The sequence below is a fragment of the Aquarana catesbeiana genome, linkage group LG05 (assembly GCF_042186555.1).
Source record: "Aquarana catesbeiana isolate 2022-GZ linkage group LG05, ASM4218655v1, whole genome shotgun sequence".
NCBI lineage: Eukaryota > Metazoa > Chordata > Amphibia > Anura > Ranidae > Aquarana > Aquarana catesbeiana.
The window spans coordinates 424,061,590-424,083,494 of NC_133328.1; the positions used below are offsets into that span (position 1 = coordinate 424,061,590).

At 45.4% G+C, this 21,905-nt stretch overlaps 1 protein-coding gene across 2 annotated transcripts in view; it reads right to left on the reverse strand.

The window, feature by feature from the left end:
• Positions 1 to 21,905, reverse strand: part of ZNF236 (zinc finger protein 236) — a 461,432-nt gene that overhangs the window by 37,375 nt on the left and 402,152 nt on the right. For both annotated transcript variants that reach the window (XM_073631228.1, XM_073631227.1), the window contains exon 31: positions 13,949 to 14,078. In XM_073631228.1, coding sequence (XP_073487329.1) covers positions 13,949 to 14,078 — 130 coding nt within the window. The remainder of the gene's footprint in view (positions 1 to 13,948; positions 14,079 to 21,905) is intronic.

Genomic DNA, 21,905 nt, shown 5'->3' on the forward strand with positions numbered 1-21,905 from the left:
TGGCCAGCTCAGTAGATTGCTTTAAGAAAGGCCTGGATACTTTCCTAAATGTACATAATATAACTGGGTACTGACATTTATAGGTAAAGTTGATCCAGGGAAAATCCGATTGCCTCTCTGGGATCAGGAAGGAATTTTTTCCCCTGCTGTAGCAAATTGGAGCATGCTCTGCTGGGGTTTTTTGCCTTCCTCTGGATCAACTGTGGGTATAGTATTGGGTATATTGGATTGTACGTTTTTTTTTTTTTTTTTTTTTATGGTTGGACTGGATGGACTTGTGTCTTTTTTCAACCTGACTAACTATGTAACTATGTAACTATTAGTTACTTTTATACTACGGATCTACCCATATTGATTCACATATCCAAATTACAACATCATTATTTATTTCAACTCATCGTATACATACACACATATTTTTTCATTATCTTCACGTTTATTTAGGCGTTCTTCACAAATTCTTTATATCTCTATATTATTCACTATTTACATGGTTTTGGTTTTCACTTTTGTTTCACAAACATTTTGCACATGAATTTTTTTTGGAATTTTTTCTTCATATCCTATTTTTTTCAATCACATTTAGAGTTAAAGTTTATTTTTATTCACAGCACATGTTGTAACTCTTGATGACCAATAAAATCAGATCCCATTCACATGTTAACTTTGTTAATTAACCAATTACACGGTTTTTGGGTATAGTCACATGGGTTACCACAAAGAGTATTTATAGAATTCTTATGTTTGTGATTGCTAGCTATAATTAAGCACTACATACAGTGTGAAATGCGTTAGCTCTTTTGTTCTGCTGTGGCATGTATTTTTGTTTGTAGTTTTTGAATAAAAGGCATATTCGTAGTGCAGCTCTCCAGAACTACTTTTTATCTATTCACCCCAACCAGTGCTGGGGTGGACACTTGTACCTATCCTGCAATTCAGTGACTGTAAAATATGTGACGTCACCCGTGGCAACCACGGTGGGCGATCGCGCCCATGGATTACAAATATGTCCAGCGCTCTGTACGGCGTGGACATTTTCCACTGGATTACAGGAAACTTGAACTTTGCTCCAAACTCCCGCTTACAGACAGTAAAGTGTGCTTGAGAATCACTACTGTTACTCCAGGCGATAGGAAGCAGCCTGGGGGTGTCTGCAGGTGGGACTATGTCAAGTCAGTTCTTTACAGGGAGGCACTGGCTTTTAACCACTGGACAATTTACCTGCTATCAGTCTCTAGTTACTTCAGCTCAGTCTACACTGAGCAACATGTCTGGGCAAATTCTGCTAGCATCAGCATGCCTGCTAACTCCAGCCTATCCAATCAGGGGTTAAAGCAGTGCATGCAGAATGGAGCCTGCTTATCAGTTCCTCAGGTGCAGAGCAGATGGAGAGTTGGAGGGCGGAGGCATGCCCTGGAGGAAACGAACAAGTTCCTGCTAGCAGCAGACACCAAGAGGCAGCTGAAGACAGCGGAGGGCAATCAGCTGATGCCCACATTGCAGCGGTTACCTGATGTGTAGGAGCGGGTGCAGGTGGATACTGGCGACCGGCTGGAGCTACACGAAGGGCTCGCCTTGGGAGTGGTGGACGGAGTGGAGCGACTGTCTGCTCTGTCCTGAGTGCTGGATTCTAACAGCAGAAGTGACTGCTTGGACCCATTGTGGGGAGCCACTTAACAGGCTGGGACCCATCAAGCAGGAGCCGCCTGCGGGGAAGAACTGAGTGATAGAGTGTTAGACGGTCGTGGCCCTTGAGGGAACCCCCTTTCTGGGAGGGGTGACCTCGGGAGCTGGGAGGAAGCTTCTCTCTACACGGTCTTCGAGAGGTGTCCTGAACAGGAGCAGGATGAGGACAGTGGGGAGCACTTCCAGGCAAGTCATTCAGGAGGGATCCATTCTGGGGTCAGTGAATGAGAAGCACAGTGAGAAGCTCTGGGAGGTACATGCCAGAATTGGATGTGAAGCCAGAGCTAGAGACTGTGGTGTCGTCAAGTTGCTGCAGCCAGGATGGTTGGCAGGATTTGCACCGGACTTTCTGGGATCAGTAGTCCACCAGGTTTCAGTTAGCACAAATGTCCTTTTCCATCGCTATTTGGTCGTTACGCCAAAGGGGACTGCAGACACCTGCCAACAAATGGCTATTATTGAACTGTTGGGATTTATTCAGAGTGAGGCCTAACCATATGCTAACGGTGACAGGAATCTAGGATTGCACAGTAGAGAGCAAAAGTGATCTCAAGTAGTGTGCTGGAGGAGTGTGGAGCTTTAGACACTGTCAATATAGGTTTAACTATCTTTGTTCAACAAGCAAGATTCATTATTTGGGCATCCCATGTCCCTTCTCCCCATCCAAGGTTAATCCCCTAAATAAAATAACAAAAACAAGCTAAAGGACTGTTCATTGACTGGCAAAGTGTGTCTGAAGTAAATGCCTGGCCAAGCAGTGTGATGTGTGGAACTACTACACGCAGCGACCCCACGGGGTGCACGATAGAGTATGAAAGGGTTAAAGGGTTCTTCCTTTTTGCAATTGTTCCCACTAGAAGGTTTTCACTCTGTGCCAGCTCACAATTTAGATTTCATCACTTTTACTTCCAGTGAGAATAGTCACTGGGACAAATACAAAAGGTGGAAGCATCCAAGGGTATTCAAAGGGAGTGTGTCTAAGACATCTCTTTAGAATTTCATCATGTCTCCACAGGACAAATGTCGGTGCAGGCAATGGATTTATGTACTGATTTGGACAGGTACATGAGTCTGGGTCATGCATTGCATGTGGGGGCGCACTGGGGTCTGGTCCCCTTGGGGTTGACAGTAGGCTGTGGGAGGATCCTTAGCCAATAGACAGCCTGCTGTTGATTATAGAATCTGCCCACTGCCAGTTATAAATCATAAGTAGAGAGTGGACCTGATGAGGAACTAGTGTCTCAGCTTCCCCATCAAGCTCCATCCACTGAGTGTTAGTGGTGGTTAGGAGGCTGTCGGCCTGTGAAATTGACAGCATCCTTAACAGCCAGTGACAGGTGGGGAGGGGAGGAGGTAGCAGTGGAAAACTGCACAGCATATACAGACAGGCTTCCAGTTACTGTATGCCAACTTATATGTGGTCTTGATCTCCTGTTTTGTAATCTATGACCTGGAGGTAATTATTTTTAAATTTTTTACAAAGTGGCCCTATTAAGAACTACTGCTGCACGTGTCTTTAACCGCTTGCCGCCCGCCGGCTGTGATATGACGGCCAGGCGGCGCGGCTCTCGTTCTGGGAGGGCGTCATATGACGCCCTCGCCTTCCCAGCCCACCAGGGGGCGGGTCCGCCGTGTCACTGGGCACCCAATGCGAGTGCCCGGCGGCCGCGATGTCCGCCGGGCACACGCGATTGCCTGGTAACACGGCAGGACCATGGATCTGTGTGTGTAAACACACAGATCCATGTCCTGTCAGAGGAGAGAAGACCAATGTGTGTTCTCAGTATAGAGCAACACCAATCGGTCTCCTCCCCTTGTGAGTCCCCTCCCCCTTCAGTTAGAAACACTCCCTAGGAACATAATTAACCCCTCGATCACCCCCTAGTGTTAACCCCTTCCTTGCCGGTGACATTTATACAGTAATCAGTGCATTTTTATAGTACGGATCGCTGTATAAATGTGAATGGTCCGCCACAATATCGCAGTCACAATAAAAAAAAAAAAAAATCGCAGATCGCCGCCATTACTAGTAAAAAAAAAAAAATAATAAAAATGCTATAAATCTATCCTCTATTTTGTAGACGCTATAACTTTTGCGCAAACCAATCAATATACACTTATTGCAATTTTTTTTTTACCAAAAATATGTAGAAGAATACAGGCGTGGCCAGAGTCGGACTTACACTAGGAGGAGACGTGAGAAGGCGCTCAGTACGCCGTCACTGATTGTCATTCTATTTTGCCTGATTTTAACTATAGCATTGTAAGAGTTCACTTTGTTGACATTTAATAAACATATCCACATTTTAAAACATATTGCACTAGTGGAGGCTTCTCTCTCTCTCTTCCTTCCCCCTTATATGCTGTGGCAATGCCGGATTAATCCATGACATATGTGTGGAGGACCATGAAGGGGAGAACTATCCATGAACACACTCGCAGTATCCATTAACCCATTAGGATCTGGATAGAAAGCTGAGACATACACCAATTATCTGTTGATGTGAGATACTACACAACCTTAAGGTGAGAGTTTTGTGAGACCGCACTTGATGAGAAATTCATGGAATTCAACATGAAAATCATCTTTCATCAACCTTAACCTACACCACTTAGTCACACATCTGGTTATATCTCCCACTTCCCTCTGAACTTGGAGGATTATATACAGTTTTATTATCTATTTGGACTTTTTATTATTATTAACCATATATTGACTTTTGGAGGAGATTATTATTACCTTTTACACCGTTTTGATTATATGAAGAGTTTTTTTTGAAGTGACTATTATCACATATGAAGAGTTTTTTTTTTTTTTTAAGTGATTATTATCACATTTCACATGTGCGTTTATTTTATTCAGTGGTATTTTATTATCACATTTCACATGTTCATTTATGTGCACTTATTTTGGTAATTAGTGTACACGGTGACATTTGTTTATTTATTCACATGGTTTGTTCTCATCTTCATTTTTATTACTATTTATGCGCAAGATCACCTTGATTTTCAATTCGAAGAATACGTATTGGCCTAAACTGAGGAAAAAATTTGTTTAAAAAAAAAATAATGGGATATTTATTATAGCAAAAAGTAAAAAATATTGTGTTTTTTTCAAACGTGTCATTCTTCTTTTGTTTATAGCGCAAAAAATAAACACCGCAGAGGTGATCAAATACCACCAAAAGAAAGCTCTATTTGTGGGGAAAAAATAATAAAAATTTCATTTGGGTACAGTGTTGCATGACCGCGCAACTGTCATTCAAAGTGTGACAGCGCTGAAATCTGAAAAATGGCCTGGGCAGGAAGGGGGTGAAAGTGCACTGTATTGAGATGGTTAAAGCTACCAAAATGAGCGGCAGGGAATTTTAAATTTGGCACAGGCCATTTTAAAGAGACATAGCACCAGAAAAGTGTTAGAAATTGATTAAATTCCCCATTTGTGTAGCATTTGATCTGAGAGGAAGAAATTCATATTCAGCATTTTTTTTTCAAAAACAGCAATTACGTAACTTCCATGCCAAAGATATTTACCCACAACTACATTCAACAAAGCCTTCTGACTATAAAGAGGTCACAAATTGTATTTTTATTTAAACCCCAAATGAACCCAAGCAAGCTGCTTAAAAATCTAAGGATATTGCAGCTTTTTTAAAATGTTCTAAAGCTGTATCCCATTCTAAACACCCTTGTGCTAGCAACGCGATGCAGAACTGGAGTGCTGCTCTCACATAGAGTGCAATGTTCTGGATCTCCAGTAGTCTGAAATCCCCCCTGTACAGTTCTCCAATCATCAAAGCTCACATTATGCCTATATTTTATAAAAGCCACTATCCTTTTTTGAGTTAAAAAAGTCTGTTTGCGGGGCGTGGTCTGGACATGACTGAGTAAGGTCGCACACTTGTGGAGCTCCCGGTCCGGTCCAACCTTTCCCAGCTTTAAAACAGCATTATCTACCGGTACTCCCCGGCATGTACTCCGCTGGGAAGCGGAGAGGGAAGAACAAACGAAAAACGCCTCCTAAACCGCATCCAAGCAGTGAAATTCAGAGATTCTTTCAAAATACTTATGGAGCCTCGCCGGATACCAAGATGGCGAACACCACGAGGCTCAGCCCTCTCAATGTACAGCAGCCGCGGGATCCCTCTGTCTCCCCGTCGTCCTCCTTTGCCCCAGAAGTGGACTTCAATACTCCGGCGGTCTTTTCCTCGAATCCCCAAGAATCACAACATCCCCATCTTACTCCACTGACCCCGAGAGCCGACGCTGAACTGCGAGTGCTGCTCCAGGCCCTGCCTACGAGATCTGACATTGAGACACTGGTCGGCAGACTAGAGACAACCCACCGCAAGGAGATCACGGCGGTGTGGCAGGAGGTGAGAACGCTGACAGAACGGATGGGGGCAGAAGAATCCTCGGTGACTACTCTAGAGCGACACATGACCGCAATGGAGGCCCTGCAATTGTCTCAAGCAGCTACGGTCCTCACACAACAACTTTAACTGGAAGAAATGGAGGACCACAGTAGGAGAAACAACCTGCAGCTGAGAGGCATGCCAGAGGCCACAGACGTGGAGGACTTGGCAGCATCTACTCTGGCTATCGTTCAAGATCTGACAAGGGACGACTTCCCGACCAACCTATCTTTCGATAGGATCCATCGAGCTCTAGGTCCCCGCTCATCAGACCCGGACAGACCACGGGACGTTATATGTTGTATCCATCAATATGCCCACAAGGGGAATTTGATGGCGCTACCCTCCGGATCCTACCACACCTCTCCAGAGAAACCCCAGCTGTGACGAGCCATGCTGAAACCTGTGCTGGAAGTGGCCCGACGGTCTGGAATCACCTACAGATGGGGCTTCCCCATATCTGTGACTTTCAGAAAGTCTCAAAAGTTTTTCACCCTGCGTACCTCCTCGGATCTCCCTGATCTCTTTTCCTTCATGGAAGCGGATCCCATTGAAGTACAAGACTGGCTACAGTTACTGCAGCGTTCTGCCCCCTTGCCAGGAAGGAGGAGGGGCCGTTCACCTAGACCGCAGAGGGACCATCGCAGATCCCGCTTTACTTCCATGGAGGAGTCGAGGAAAGCCTGACTTAGGCTGGCAATGAGGTGAGCCATCTGACACCGCTCCCGTATACTTTTTTTTGTTCACCCCCTTCCTGGTTTTTGCTGTGTTTTGAAATTTTTGTTTTTTTACTTTATTGGATTGACTTATGACGTGGGTCCCCCACCTACACCCCCTTTAAGCTGTATGGCCACGGAGGATGTCTCTACACTGTCTCTTAGCCCTGCACAGCTCCAGGTTGGAACGCCAAATTCCCTGGTTACAGGGAGGGGAGTATGGTGTGGAAGAAGATGTGCCAGTTCCTGCGGGGGGGAGGGACAGGAGGGAAGGGAAAAGAAAAACAGAAAACCTTCCCCAAGGTCACACATCACAACCTCCCCTACCTTCCAAGTTCCTCAGCAGGGATGTCTATGTGCAGCACTGAGTCCGGGGTCGTTTCAAGTAGGGGAAAACAGCTACCTATAGACATCCCTGCTGAGGAACTTGGAAGGTAGGGGAGGTTGTGATGTGTGACCTTGGGGAAGGTTTTCTGTTTTTCTTTTCCCTTCCCTCCTGTCCCTCCCCCCCGCAGGAACTATTGATTTGTCGGTCAGATGCTCCGCACGCCGCATTGGGTTAATGAAGTACACGATCACATGCTACCAGCCAACATTGCACATCACGGGGGTGGAGAAGGAAATTGCAGTACTCCCGGATACCCAGATCAGGTCTCTCTCATACTGTGGTTTTAAGTGTTTATATGTGTGGATTAATTGTGTAACTCTAACATACCTACCGTGTCTTGAAACTGCTGTAGATGAGGCTGTCTGATGGGATACAATCCACCCCTCCCATTACGCTCCTCCGGTGCCGTTAAGTTGACTCTATGGCTCACAGGGTTTCTTGGGGGAGCGTCATACGTCCCCTTGAGACTGGTGATGAGGGGGATGGGTATTCGAGAGCATCACGAGAGGGTGATGACAGGAAAGGAGACCACAACACCGCGGGGTGGCTGTCAGGTGGTTGCCCCCCCCTCACATGCTTACCACACCGAGAGTCTTCTTGGAGACCCTCACGTAACTTGGACAGGCGCGACCCACACAGGGCCACAGTTAAGGGGCATAGTTAAGGGGGCTGTATGATGTGAGGATACGCTATATGCCCCCTCATCTAGAATTAGAGAACAGATCCAGCTCACTGGGGTTTGATGGTCAGACAGGTTGCTGCCCCATCCTCTTAAATGACACGGGGACTGACATGACCCAGGCAGGGAACTTGGATCCTGGATGTGGTCTCTATCTGGGAGTGGGCTGGTCAGGCAGGGGGCCTGCTGAGATCCCCTCCTATCTCTCTTCTAGTAACAGGATGGGGGACATCCCATACCGTTATCCCTGAACAGGTGGAATTGGACCAGGGGGGGATTTTAGTTAATACGGGAGGTGGGATCGTATATCCGCTTCTTCCTATTGCTTCACAAACGGTTCATAGTTATGTTTCACATGGAAAAGATGGCTTAATGTCATAATTGCACTTTTTGCTAGTTATATGTTCTTCTGGTTTTATTTTTTTTTTAATTATGTTTTGAGTACAAGGTTAACTTATATTAGCAAGCTGGGGGGCTGGACTGGGTCGGGGGGGCTCCTCTCGGTCCACTCTAACCTCTTCTCCATTAGGCCGAAGCATCACCCCTGGTGTTAATCGGGGCGTGCTTCTTCATGAGCGAATTTCGCTCGCATTTCTTAGCTAGACGGACAGTTTGTACTGTTCCTTTTATCTATTTTTGGTTTTCAATTATTCTCTTTTTTTTTCTTTACTAACGTGTCTCCTGGCATCTCGCCCCTTTTTATTTCTACTCTTTCCTGTACCCGTCCTCTAATCTTTATCTTTCCCTCCCTACAACTCCCCCTCTCCCCCCCCCCCCTTTTTTTTATCTCCCCTTCCTTTGCCCATGACCCAGGGAGGATGGACAACCTTCTTATCTTCTCGCTGAACACGAAGGGACTAAACGCACCTGAAAAACACTGCATGCTCTTGAACGATCTCAAAAGAGCTTGGGCGGATGTGGCATTCATCCAAGAAACACATTTTAAAACTGGGGGGCCTCCATGCCTTAGAAACCATTTTTACCCCTCTGCCTACCATGCCACTAACAGGACAGCTAAAACCAAGGGAGTGTCTATACTCCTATCTGAGGCAGTGCCTTGGACATATAGCGACACCTTGGTGGACACCGAAGGCCGCTACGTATTTATTATGGGGCTGATTGGTGACACGAAGGTGACACTTGCCACTATCTACGCACCCAATGATCGACAAGATACCTTCCTGCACAGTACAATAAACCTACTTATGGACTTCAAAGAGGGGCAGTTGATTATGGGAGGTGATTTTAACATTCCTCTAGCCCCATCAGTAGACATTTCCTCGGGTCACTCCTCCGTACGCTCGAAGGACATAATCGTATTATTCGGGACCTACATGACGCCCAGCTGATTGACATTTGGAGACTCCATCATTCTGGAGAGAGGGATTATACCTTTTACTCGTCTCCACACAAAGTGTACTCGAGAATTGATTACTTCCTGGCGCTTCAAAGAAAGCAACAGTGGACCTTCTCCAATATAGAGCTAAAGCGGCGATACAGTTTTGCCGAACACTCGCATACGAATCCGGAAATAAATGTGGGAAAATGCTTGCTAAAGCGATCAGAAACCACAAACTCAAAACTTTCATACCCCAAATTATAGCACCTTCGGGACAAAAGAGAACTATACCAACTCAAATAGCACAAGAATTTAGGAATTATTCTTCTTCTCTGTATAACCTCCCAGTTAGGGCCCCAAATGACACCACAATAGAGGACTACATCGCCACCTCACGGAAGCCCCATCTACCGATAAAAACGGGAACGGAATTAGACGACCCCATCACTTTAGAGGAACTGCAACAAGCGGTAGGAGGGATGAAACCCGGCAAAGCACCAGGCCCGGATGGGTTTACCCTACAGTACTACCAGTACTCTCCTCCCACTGCTAGGTCCCCATATGGTGAGGATGTTTAACAGCCTTGGGGAGGGGGGCTCGTTCCCTAGAGATACTCTGTGAGCGCATATCTCCCTTATTCATAAGGAAGGTAAGGACCCAACAGCATATGGCAGTTACAGACCCATCTCCTTACTGAACATTGACCTTAAGCATTTCACAAAAATCCTGGCTAATAGATTGACCCAATTTATGCCAGATATCGTCCATCTAGACCAGGTGGGCTTTATTCCAACCCGAGAGGCTAGGGATAACACCACCAAGGTGCTCAACCTGGTCCACATAACTGCCACGTCGAAGATACCTTGCGTCTTTCTCAGCACAGATGCTGAGAAGGCGTTTGACCATGCCAATTGGACCTTTATGTCTTCGGTCCTTAAACAGACTGGCTTGGGACCTAAAATGCTACAATGGATCTCCAGTATCTATTCCACACCTACGTCTCAGGTTAAAGCTAATGGAATTCTGTCAGAAACATTCCCTATCACAAACGGAACCAGACAAGGGTGTCCACTTTCACCTCTACTTTTTGCTCTAGCTCTTGAACCCTTTTTGTGTACGGTACGCTCACATCCTGATATTAGGGGGGTGGCCGTGGGTACTACTCAATTTAAAATTTTGGCCTACGGGCGGCACAGTGGTGTAGTGGGTGGCACTCTCGCCTAGCAGTAAGAAGGGTTGCTGGTTCGAATCCCGACCACGACACTACCTGCCTGGAGTTTGCATGTTCTCCCTGTGTCTGCGTGGGTTTCCTCCGGGTACTCCGGTTTCCTCCCACACTCCAAAGACATGCTGGTAGGTTAATTGGATCCTGTCTAAATTGGCCCTAGTATGTATGAATGTGAGTTAGGGACCTTAGATTGTAAGCCCCTTGAGGGTGTAGGGACTGATGTGAATGTATAATGTATATGTAAAGCGCTGCGTAAATTGAAGGCGCTATATAAGTACCTGAAATAAATAAATAAATAAAATGATCTGTTGTTTTCTTTGACCAATCCGGTAGTTTCCCTGCCAAATCTGCTCAAAGAGTTTGATAGGTACGGAAACCTTTCCAATCTAAAAATCAACTTCGACAAATCTGCGGCAATGGGGATTAATATACCTTCCAAAAGATTGAGCTCACTGAAATCCCAATTTAAATTCAAATGGTCGGACTGCTCTCTCAAATATCTGGAAACCCTAATCCCAAGGGATTTAAAGCGCACCTTCGACCTCAACTTCCCGCCCCTATTGACCAAGACCCGTTTATTGTTACAGGAATGGACCAAGGGCTCGCACTCCTGGTTTGGGAGATGTAACCTCATCAAGATGTCCATCCTCCCTAAATTTTTAAACTTATTTCAGGCATTGCCGATCAAGATTGCACCCCAAAACTTCAAGCAGGTGAACTCCCTTTTTATTAAATTTATACAGGCTAACTCCAAACCCAGGCTATGCAGACGATATCTAACACTGCCTAAACATTTTGGAGGGTTGGCCCTCCCGGAACTACGTAATTATTACAGGGCAGTACACCTTGGTAGAATCATTGATTGGAATCGGCATAGTAAGTCAAAACTTTGGACCCAACTAGAACAAGCCCAGACAACGGTGCCGTTAAAGGGGGCCGCCCGGTTCTTTGAGCGATTACCCTCAGTCCTGACTTCCCATCATCGGCACAACCCTTCGAGTAGGAGCAAAGAGCATACTCACAACCCACCTGTCCACCGAGGAATCCCCACTTTATCCAATACTGGGTAACACAGCATCTCCTCTGGGACTGGAACCATTGGAATACGAAACACTTACATCGACAGGGATAGATTGTGCTACTTATTTCTTGGAGGGCACTCAATGGCCCTCGGTTCAAGCCCTGACTAGTGACACTGGACAATTTTGCCTTCCATTTTGGAAGGCGATCCGGCTACACCACTTCCTACATTAGATAGCGAACTCGGCACATTTTCATCGAGAACTGACGACCTTTGAGGAGTACTGCAGAGACAAGAGGACCCTGCCTCAAGTACTATCCAAAATATACACATTGCTCAACTCCCCCACATCACAACCTGACTAACCCTTTATGCAGAAATGCGAGACTGACCTACAGCGCTCGTTTACAGATGCCCAAAAACAGACGATAATTAGATTTTCCTTGAAAACGACGATTTGTATGAAAATTTAGGAACTTAATTACAAGATCTTGACCAGGTGGTACTACACACCTCAGATACTACATAGATACTTTCCTGCTTCCACAAACAAATGTTGGAGATGTCAGACAGATGTGGGGACACTGCTTCATATTTTCTGGTCCTGCCCCCGACTACAAAACTTTTGGACGACAGTTAGAATGGTCACCCAGAAATGTAATGACCATGTAATCGGTAATGACCCAGCTTTTCTCTTGCTCCATGCCACCTCGATCCCAGCACAGAGCTACAAAAAGTCAATAATACGACATCTATTGAATGCCGCTAAATCTTGCATTCCCCTCCAGTGGAAGAAAAGTTCCCCCCCGTCAGTCGGGCTGTGGATGCGCAGAGTGGAGGACATTAAAAAATTAGAGGGTCTTGTCCTCATGGCACAAAACAAACAAGAGAAGCATTCTAAGGCATGGAGGCTCTGGAATATCTTTATTCTTTCTGATGGACTGGCCCTACTTAACTCTTAAACTGGCACAGTGATACAGCCCTGAAGGTCGCCAGTTGGCGACATGCTCTTCACCCTTTTCCCTTCCCCTCCCTTCCTTTTCTCTCCGTCTTCTTCTCTAGCAACTCTATCTTTTTTTCTCGTTTTCTTAGGGATTGTAGTGATCCCCTTTTTGAGTAATCGTTCTACTTTTCTGGGATATATATTTTTTTATCTCTCCCTTCTTCCTCTTCTCTCTAATCACTGGAACATGAGAATTGGACTGTGCAATTGAATCCCTGACTATCGAGACAAGGTGATATTTCCTACCCGACAATGCTAGAGTAATAATAAACATTAGAGGCTGATGCTAAAAAGGTGATCACAAGTCTTATAGATAATATTGCTCTATGTGGTGTTATTTACACCGAACAAATTGATGGCATTTGTCCGAGATAACTATGTATGTACCATCTCTGTTATACTTTGTTTGCACTGTAATGTTTTTCTTGATCTTTTTTTGTGTGTTTTCAAAAATAAATAACATTTATATTTGCAAAAAAAAAAAGTCTGTTTGCATGAATTTTTAATTGAGCACTAAAACACCAATGAATCAGATCTTAGACTACTTTCAGACTGGGGCGGGCGGGTGTCGGCAGTAAAGCGGCGCTATTTTTAGCGTCGCTTTAACGCCGTTTTAGCAGCGCTATTCGCCCGCTGGTGGGGCGGTTTTAACCCCTGCTAGCAGCCAAAAAAGGTTTAAAACCTCCGGCATAGCACCGCTGCAGTGGTGCTATGCTGGTGGTTTGGCAGAGCTGCCCTACTGATTTCAATGGGCAGGGGTGCTTTAGGAGCAATGTATACACTGCTCCTACAGCGCTGCAAAGATGTGGCTTGCAGGATTTTTTTACCGGTCTGCAAGCGCACCGGTCCTCGGGTTTTCACACTGGAGAGGCTCTTTACAGACGCTATTTTTAGCGATGTAGCGCCTGCAAAGCGCCTCAGTATGAAAGTAGCCTTATGCCCTGTACACAAGATCCGAATATTGTACGACCGATTGTACGACCGTTCTCGCTAATAGTCACAAGTAGAAATTGAAAAGCTAAAATAAAGTCACGAAAATTCTCGTACGACAGACAAAAAAATCGTAAGTGATGTCATGTGTTGTAATGTATTTGTATTGTATTTTCGGATGACAACTATACCGACTAAACGAAAATCGTACGATCTGGAATCGTACAAGGAAAATTTCTGGGTATGTCCGATCGAATAACATCAGATGAACTGTCGTGATCGGCTGTCGAAAGTAGTGTACACACGATCCGAATATCGTACGATCCTTCCTCGGACGACCGCTTTCGTACGATATTTGGATTGTGTGTACGGGGCATTAGGCTTAGCACTGGCCCCTGCTAATGAGGCAATGCTGCTGGGACCTGTTACAACTACTCACACCAGGCATGGATTAATAAATGTGATTACGGTGGTGGTTTAAAACATGATTTAAAAGGTTGATATCTCAACAATCTCACATTAATTCTCCACATAATAAAATACCTGTGTGAATGCGGCTGTGTCTTTCAAGCTGACTTGGTTTAGCAAAGCCTTTGTCACATGTGTCACACCTAAATAATTTTGGCAATTGAGAATTTCGAGAAGGCCCAGGCTGATGTGTTTGCATGTGATCCTGTTAAAAAAAAATACAAACAGAAAAGTTAAAACATTATTTGCTTAATCCACATTAAATGGGAGTAGAGATAAGGCGTATTTGGAATTAAATTACCATAAACTGTAAATAAAAGCAGGCACAGTTTTAGGCCTCTTGGGGTTTAGTTTTCCCCAAAAAAAGAAACACATACATAGTTTTCACATCATGAGAAAATTGTCTGCAGTAATTCACTGACATATAACCCATGTAACTTTGGAATCACCTATATTATATAGTATGGTACAGTGTTCATATATCATGCACTGTTTTATGAGTCTATAAATTGTACTCAACAGCAGGGATTAGGTGACACCACTTGACCCCTGGATGAATTTGGCGATTACAGGGCAGCAATACAGTTATTTAAACACAAAACTCAGGCTACATTATACACATAAAAAGCTTGGTAAAACCTAATAACTTACAAACTTCTAAAGCATCGGTATACATTTAAACTACCTAAAGCCTAGTACACACGGGCTGAATGTTGGGCGACATTGGTTGGTTTAATAAAAAACGACCAACATTCGGCCCATGTGTGTACGGCAGCTGGTCCGACAGAAGCCTACCTTTTGGCCAGCTTCTGTTGGACGTGCATGCTAGAAAACCAGCAGCTGACTGGCTCCCGATCAGTGCTATTGGTGGAGAGCGCTGACCAGAGTGTTCGGGAGAGGGGGCTGACCCCCTGTCAGAACGCAATAAAACAGGGGAGATCACTGTACTAACATTGGATTGTTAGTACAGCAGCTCCGACCAGAGCTTTCGGTTTTTTTTTTTCTTTCCTGCTGAGTTGAACAAAAAAAACTAGTGGTGTGTACTAGGCTTAAGTCTTGAGGCCCCCTCCCAATAATTGGATTTTTCCTACATACTTACCTGTAAAATCATTTCTTGGAGTACATCACAGGACACAGAGCAAGTTATAATCATAACTATGAAAGAGTGGGACCTTGCACTTTCAAACCATAGGCTTGAATGATTAACTGATGGATCCAATGAGAAAAATAGTTGACCTGGATGCCGCCTGCCCTTCCTGGGCTCTTCTGACAGCACAAACCAGGATTCCTGACCTGCACCGACAACTCAAGTAAATCCTGACCACTTGAACTATCTTCAGAGTATGTAGCGATCTTTTCCCTGTTCTGATTCAAGTAAAAACTAGAGACCACTTTAGGCAAGAAAGATGGAGGAGGACGCAACATTACCTTATCATGATGCAAGACCAAGAATGGCTCCTTACATGAAAGAGCCGCCAGCTCCGACACTCTTCTTGCAAAAGTGATAGCAACCAAAGAAGCCACCTTCTGAGTCAAAGGACTAAGGGAGGTTTTAGAATTGGTTCAAAAGGTGGCTTCTTGGAAAGACAGTCAAGACCAAGCTCAAGTCCCAAAGACACAAGGGCAGGACTGTCTGCGCTACACCCTGCATGAAGTACGAAAGGAGCGAGGTGCAAAGGCAGCCGGCACATTGAGAAAGCGCAGCACGCTTCACACGTGCAGTAGGAAACCAGCTGTAAAGCCACAAGGCTTCACTGCTGGTTTCCCTTACCCAAGATGGCGGCACTAGCATCCGAGAGCTGATTAAAGAATCGGCTTGGGTGAGGAGACTGCGGGATCCCTGGACAGGCAAGTGCCCTAAAAGTACAATTCAGCAGCTACAGTATTTGTAGCTGCTGACTTTTAATTTTTTTAGTGGGGGGGGGGGGCTGGAGCTCCACTTTAATGCATTCTTTGTATTAATCTAAAAAAAACTTCAGGTGTCTGTAGCACCCCCCCATCCCTAAACACTTACTGCAAACCACTCTTGGTCCAGCACTGTCAGACTTGCTATCCTCTCTTCCTGAATTCTTGGGCTTTACTGAGAATAGCAGGAGCCATTGGCTCCCGCTGTTATCAGTCAAGGCCTGTGAGGAGGGAGCAGGTGGTGGGGCCGATGCAAACAGCCTGGCTCCGTATTGAGCCCACACAAGTGTCCCCTTAGCTTGCTGTGGGTGCTCTCGGAGAAGAGGAGGAGCCAAGATTGCTAGAAGGGGACCCCAGAAGATGAGGTTCAGGTCCACTTTGTGCACAGAGCAGGTAAGTATAAGATGTTTGTTTTTTAAATTTAGAAAAACAAAAACAAAGCTTTACAATCATTTTAAAGCTGAAATTTAGCTAAAAAAAATATAGTTTTTTTTGCTGTGAATTTCCAGTGCTGCAATGGTTAATGGCTTTGGTTTTTAGGCAGAACAGCCATCCAGATGACCTGTGAATGGGGAAGTGAATCCTGTGACTCTTGACTCTAAAGCTGGGTATACATAGTTACAAAGTAGGTGAGGTTGAAAAAAGACAAGTCCAACCTATGTTTGTGATTATATGTCAGTATTATATTGTATATCCCTGTATGTTGTGGTCGTTCAGGTACTTATCTAATAGTTTTTTGAAACTATCGATGCCCTCCGCTGAAACCACCGCCTGTGGAAGGGTATTCCACATCCTTGCCGCTCTTACGGTAAAGAACCCTCTACGCAGTTTCAGATTAAACCTCTTTTCTTCTAAATTTTAATGAGTGGCCACATGTCTTACTAAACTCCCCTCCGCGGAAAAGTTTTATCCCTATTGTGTGGTCACCAGTATGGTATTTGTAAATTGAAATCATATCCCCTCTCTAGCGTCTCTTCTCCAGAGAAAATAAGTTCAGTGCTCGTAACCTTTCTTCATAACTAATATCTCCCAGTCCCTTTATTAGCTTTGTTGCCCTTCTCTGTACTCACTCCATTTCCAGTACATCCTTCCTGAGGACTGGTGCCCAGAACGGGACAGCATACACCAGGTGAGGCCAGACCAGAGTCTTGTAGAGTAGGAGAATTATCGCTTTATCTCTTGAGTTAATCCCCTTTTAAATGCATGCCAATATTCTGTTTGCTTTGTTAGCAGCAGCTTGGCATTGCATGCCATTGCTGAGCCTATCATCTACTAGGACCCCCAGGTCTTTTTCCATCCTTGATTCCCCCCAGAGGTCCCCCCCCCCAGTGAGTAGATTGCATTCATATTTTTGTCACCCAAATGCATTATTTTACATTTTTCCACATTAAACCGCATTTGCTATGTAGTTGCCCACCCCATTCATTTATTCAGAACTTCTTGCAAGGTTTCCACATCCTGCAGAGACGTTATTGCCCTGCTTAGCATAGTATTGTCTGCAAATACAGAGATTGAATGGTTTACCCCATCCTCCAGGTCGTTTATGAACAAATTAAGTAAGATTGGTCCCAGCACAGAACCCTGGGGACCCCACTTCCACCCCTGACCATTCTGAGTACTCCCCATCTATCACCACCCTCTGAACTCGCCCTTGTAGCCAGTTTTCAATCCATGTACTCATCCTATGGTCCATGCCAATGGACCTTACTTTGTACAGTAAACGTTTATGGGGAACTGTGTCAAATGCTTTTGCAAAATCCAGATACACCACATCTACGGGCCTTCCTTTATCTAGATGGCAACTCATCTCCTCATAGAAGGTTAATAGTTTGGTTTGGCAAGAACGATTCTTCATGAATCCATGCTGATTACTGCTAATGATACTGTTTTCATGACTAAAATCCTGTATATAGTCCCTTATCATCCCCTCCAAGAGCTTGCATACTCTTGATGTTAGACTAACTGGTCTGTAATTCCCAGGGATGTATTTTGGCCCTTTTTTAAATATTGGCGTTACATTGGCTTTTCTCCAATCAGCTGGTACCATTCCAGTCAGACTGTCACTAAAAATTAGGAACAATGGTCTGGCAATTACTTGACTGAGTTCCCTAAGGACCCTCGGGTGCAAGCCATCTGGTCCCGGTTACTTATTAATGTTACGTTTTCCAAGTCTATTTCTAATTTTGTCCTCTGTTAACCATGGAGGTGCTTCCTGTGATGTGTCATAAGGATAAACGCTGCAGTTTTGGTTACTGAACCCCCCCGAATCCCTCGTGAAGACTAATGCCCCGTACACACGGTCGGACTTTGTTCGGACATTCCGACAACAAAATCCTAGGATTTTTTCCGACGGATGTTGGCTCAAACTTGTCTTGCATACACACGGTCACACAAAGTTGTCGGAAAATCCGATCGTTCTAAACGCGGTGACGTAAAACACGTACGTCGGGACTATAAACGGGGCAGTGGCCAATAGCTTTCATCTCTTTATTTATTCTGAGCATGCGTGGCACTTTGTCCGTCGGATTTGTGTACACACGATCGGAATTTCCGACAACGGATTTTGTTGTCGGAAAATTTTATATCCTGCTCTCAAACTTTGTGTGTCGGAAAATCCGATGGAAAATGTGTGATGGAGCCTACACATGGTCGGAATTTCCGACAACAAGGTCCTATCACACATTTTCCGTCGGAAAATCCGACCGTGTGTACAGGGCATAAGGAGAAGAATAATCTCAAAACCTTCGCCATTTCCCCATCCTTTGTAACCAGATTTCCTTCCTCATTCTTTATGGGGCCATTATGGTCTGTCCTTCCTTTTTTAGTGTTTATATACTTAAAGAATTTCTTGGGATTTTTTTTTGCTCTCCTCCGCTATGTGTATTTCGTGTTCTATCTTAGCCCTCCTAATTGCACCCTTACATTTCTTGTTGCATTCTTTGTAAAATCTGAATGCTGATGATGATCCCTCAGCCTTGCATTTTTTGAAGGTCTTCTCCTTTGCTTTTATATGCATTTTTACACTGGAGTTAAGCCATCCAGGACTTTTGTACGCTCTTTTAAATTTATTTCCCAATGGGATGCACTGGCTAATGCCCTTATTTATTATGCTCTTAATGAAAACCCATCTCTCCTCCGTGTTCTTTTTTCCTAAAATGTTATCCCAATTTATATCTTCTAGCAAGGTTCGTAGTTTAGGGAAGTTGGCTGTTTTGAAATTCAGTGTCTTTGTATTCCCCTTGTTTCTTATTTGTGTGATTTATACTGAAGCTAACCTGTGATCACTGTTTCCTAAATTGCCCCTTATTTCCACATCCGTGATCAGGACTGTATTGTTGGTAATCAGTAGGTCTAGTAACGCTTTGTTTCTAGCTGGTGCATCTACCATATGACCCATGAAATTGTCCTGCAAGACATTTTGGAACTGGCGAGCTTAATGCTGTGTACACACAAGCGGACTTTTCGACAGCAAAGGTCTGACGGAACAAATCCGTTGGACAATTCGATCGTGTGTGGGATTCATCGGACCTTTGCTGTCGAAAAATCAGACGACTTTAGAAATAGAACATGTTTCAAATCCTTCCAATGGACTCGGAGTCTGGTCGAAAAATCAGTTCGTCTGTATGCTAGTCTGACGGACAAAAAGGGACGCAAGGGCAGCAATTGGCTACTGGCTATGAACTTCCTTATTCTAGTCCGGTCCTACGTCATCACGTTCAAATCCGTCGGACTTTGGAGTGATCATGTGTAGGCAAGTCCGTTGCGTCGGAACTCTGTCAAAAAGTCCTTCGGAGTTCAGTCCGTCGTAAGTCCGCTTGTGTGTACACGGCATTAGACGAATGCGCGGTTCCTTGTGCCCATTCTATGTCTGGATAATTAAAATTCCCCATTATGATGGACACTTCCCATCCTTGCTGCTAATCCAAATTGTGATAGGAGGTCCGTCTCCCCCTCCTCCCTCAGGTTAGGGGGCCTGTAGAATACTCCCAGTATTATTTTCCCCTTAGATTAATCCCTGTGGAGCTATACCCATAAGGATTCCACCTCCCTAGCTCCCTTAGTGATGTCATCTTTTACATTCACTTGTACATCATTCTTGATATACAGGCATGCATGCCAGCCAATCATGAGAGCTGTTGAACCAAGTCTCTGAAATTCCCACAAAATCTAAATCATCCTCGTACAACAGTATCTCTAGTTCTCCCATCTTGTCCGCCAGGCTCCTGGCATTGGTGAACATGCCACATAGTTTAGACCGGTCGCATACTGTCCTCTTATTGGGTGTTCGGAGATTGCCAGTAGGAATTGTTACTATACTTGCCTCGGGTTTATGTGCTTTAGTCAACCTACCACCAATACTACTGTCAGGGTGCACATGCCAGCAGACAAGTTCGCCCCTCTACTCTAAAGCGCAGAAGAACACTTATTCCTTTTGCTCGTAGGAATCGGGTATTGGCGCATGGAAGTGCGCATGCGTGAACTGGCGTGGAAACAAAAGACGCCGCGCATCCCCGTGCGTGCTAACGCTTGCGCGCAACCGCGGGCACTCGTGATTGATGCTGGCGCCCAAATAGTTTATTCAAACCCAGCCAGTGCCTTGCCCCAGTGCTGCTTCATCTTCAGCTCCTGTGTATCCTGTTATCCGTGAAACTTGTATCCTGATCTCTATATCTACTTGGCTTGTCTTGACCATCCCCTGAACTCCACCTGCACTGACCTTGGCTTGTCCTGTGACCCTTCTTCTGTCTGCTCCCTTGGCTCCTGTCTGTACTCATCTGGTTCCAGACCTTGCTTGTCTCCTGACTACGTTCCTGCCTGCTCCCTGCATCTGACTGTCTTGCCGTGTATGACCTAGCCTGCCCGACCCTGCTATCTGTTGCTGTCTCCTGCACCAGCTGCCTACCTGTCAAGACCTTCCAGTATCTTCACCAGCCATCCAGGACATCTGCCCTGCTGCCTGCAAGATTCCTTGGCACTCGTGCAACTCTGCACTTCGGTGTCTTCTTTTCACATTATCAGAGACCCCGGGTCAGAAGTGTAAGGGAGGCCTTCCTCATCCAATCAGGCTCTGCTTCCAGGTACGTAATAGTACGAAGCAGCCATGTCCAAGCCTGGACGAGTGACCTCCCCGGTGGATCAGCTATGCCATCATCTTACAGCACTTACACAAACGGTCAAGCGTCTTCAGGAGGGCTACAGCCGGCTTGAGGAGCAAATCCATGGACTCTCTTCTCCCACGTCTGTTTCCATCTCATCTGCATCTGTGGAACTTCCTCCTGCACCAACTGTAGTAATGCTGCCGTCTGAACCCCGGGTACCGACTCCAGAAAAGTTCTCAGGCAATCGCAGCAAGTTCAGGACTTTTCATAATGCTTGTGAAATTTACTTTTTATTACAGCCCCAGACCTTTTCTCTTGAGGCTACTAAGGTGGGGTATGTAATTTCCCTTCTACAAGGTTAGCCTCAGTCCTGGGCCCACCGTTTGCTGGAGCAGAGTAACCCCTGCCTGTCAAGTCTGACTTCAAAGCCATGGCTCAAGTGTATGAGGATCCCCTGCAGACTGCCACAGCCAAGGCGGCCCTACATGCACTCCAGCAAGGCCCCAGAGCCGCTGAGGACTATATAACGGATTTTAGACGCTGGAGCGTGGATGTTGAATGGAATAACGCTGCCCTCTGTTACCAGTTTCGGATAGGTTTATCTGAGTATCTCAAAGATGAGCTGGCCTGTGTAGGAGTACCTGATTCCTTAGAACCATTGATTAACCTGACAATCCAGATTGACAGACGTTTGAGAGAACGTAGGGCTGAAAAATCAGCCGGACAACTTCAGCCTTCAGGGATGTTGCCACAAGTACCCAGTCTACTAGGTTCAGCCCAGCTCGGCACAACATGCCCATCTCTTTCTCCAGAGGAACACCAGTACCGCCAACTGAATCACCTGTGTCTGTACTGTGGGAGAGGTGGCCATTATGTAAGGTCCTGTCCAGCCAAGGTTCGCAGATGCCTGACCTTCTCTTCTGCCAGCCAGTCCTCATTGCCTCGCAAGTCTTCTCACCTGGCTATCCAGATTTCACTGCAACTTCCGGAGAGAGTCATCCTAGTACCCGCTAATGTGGATTCAGGAG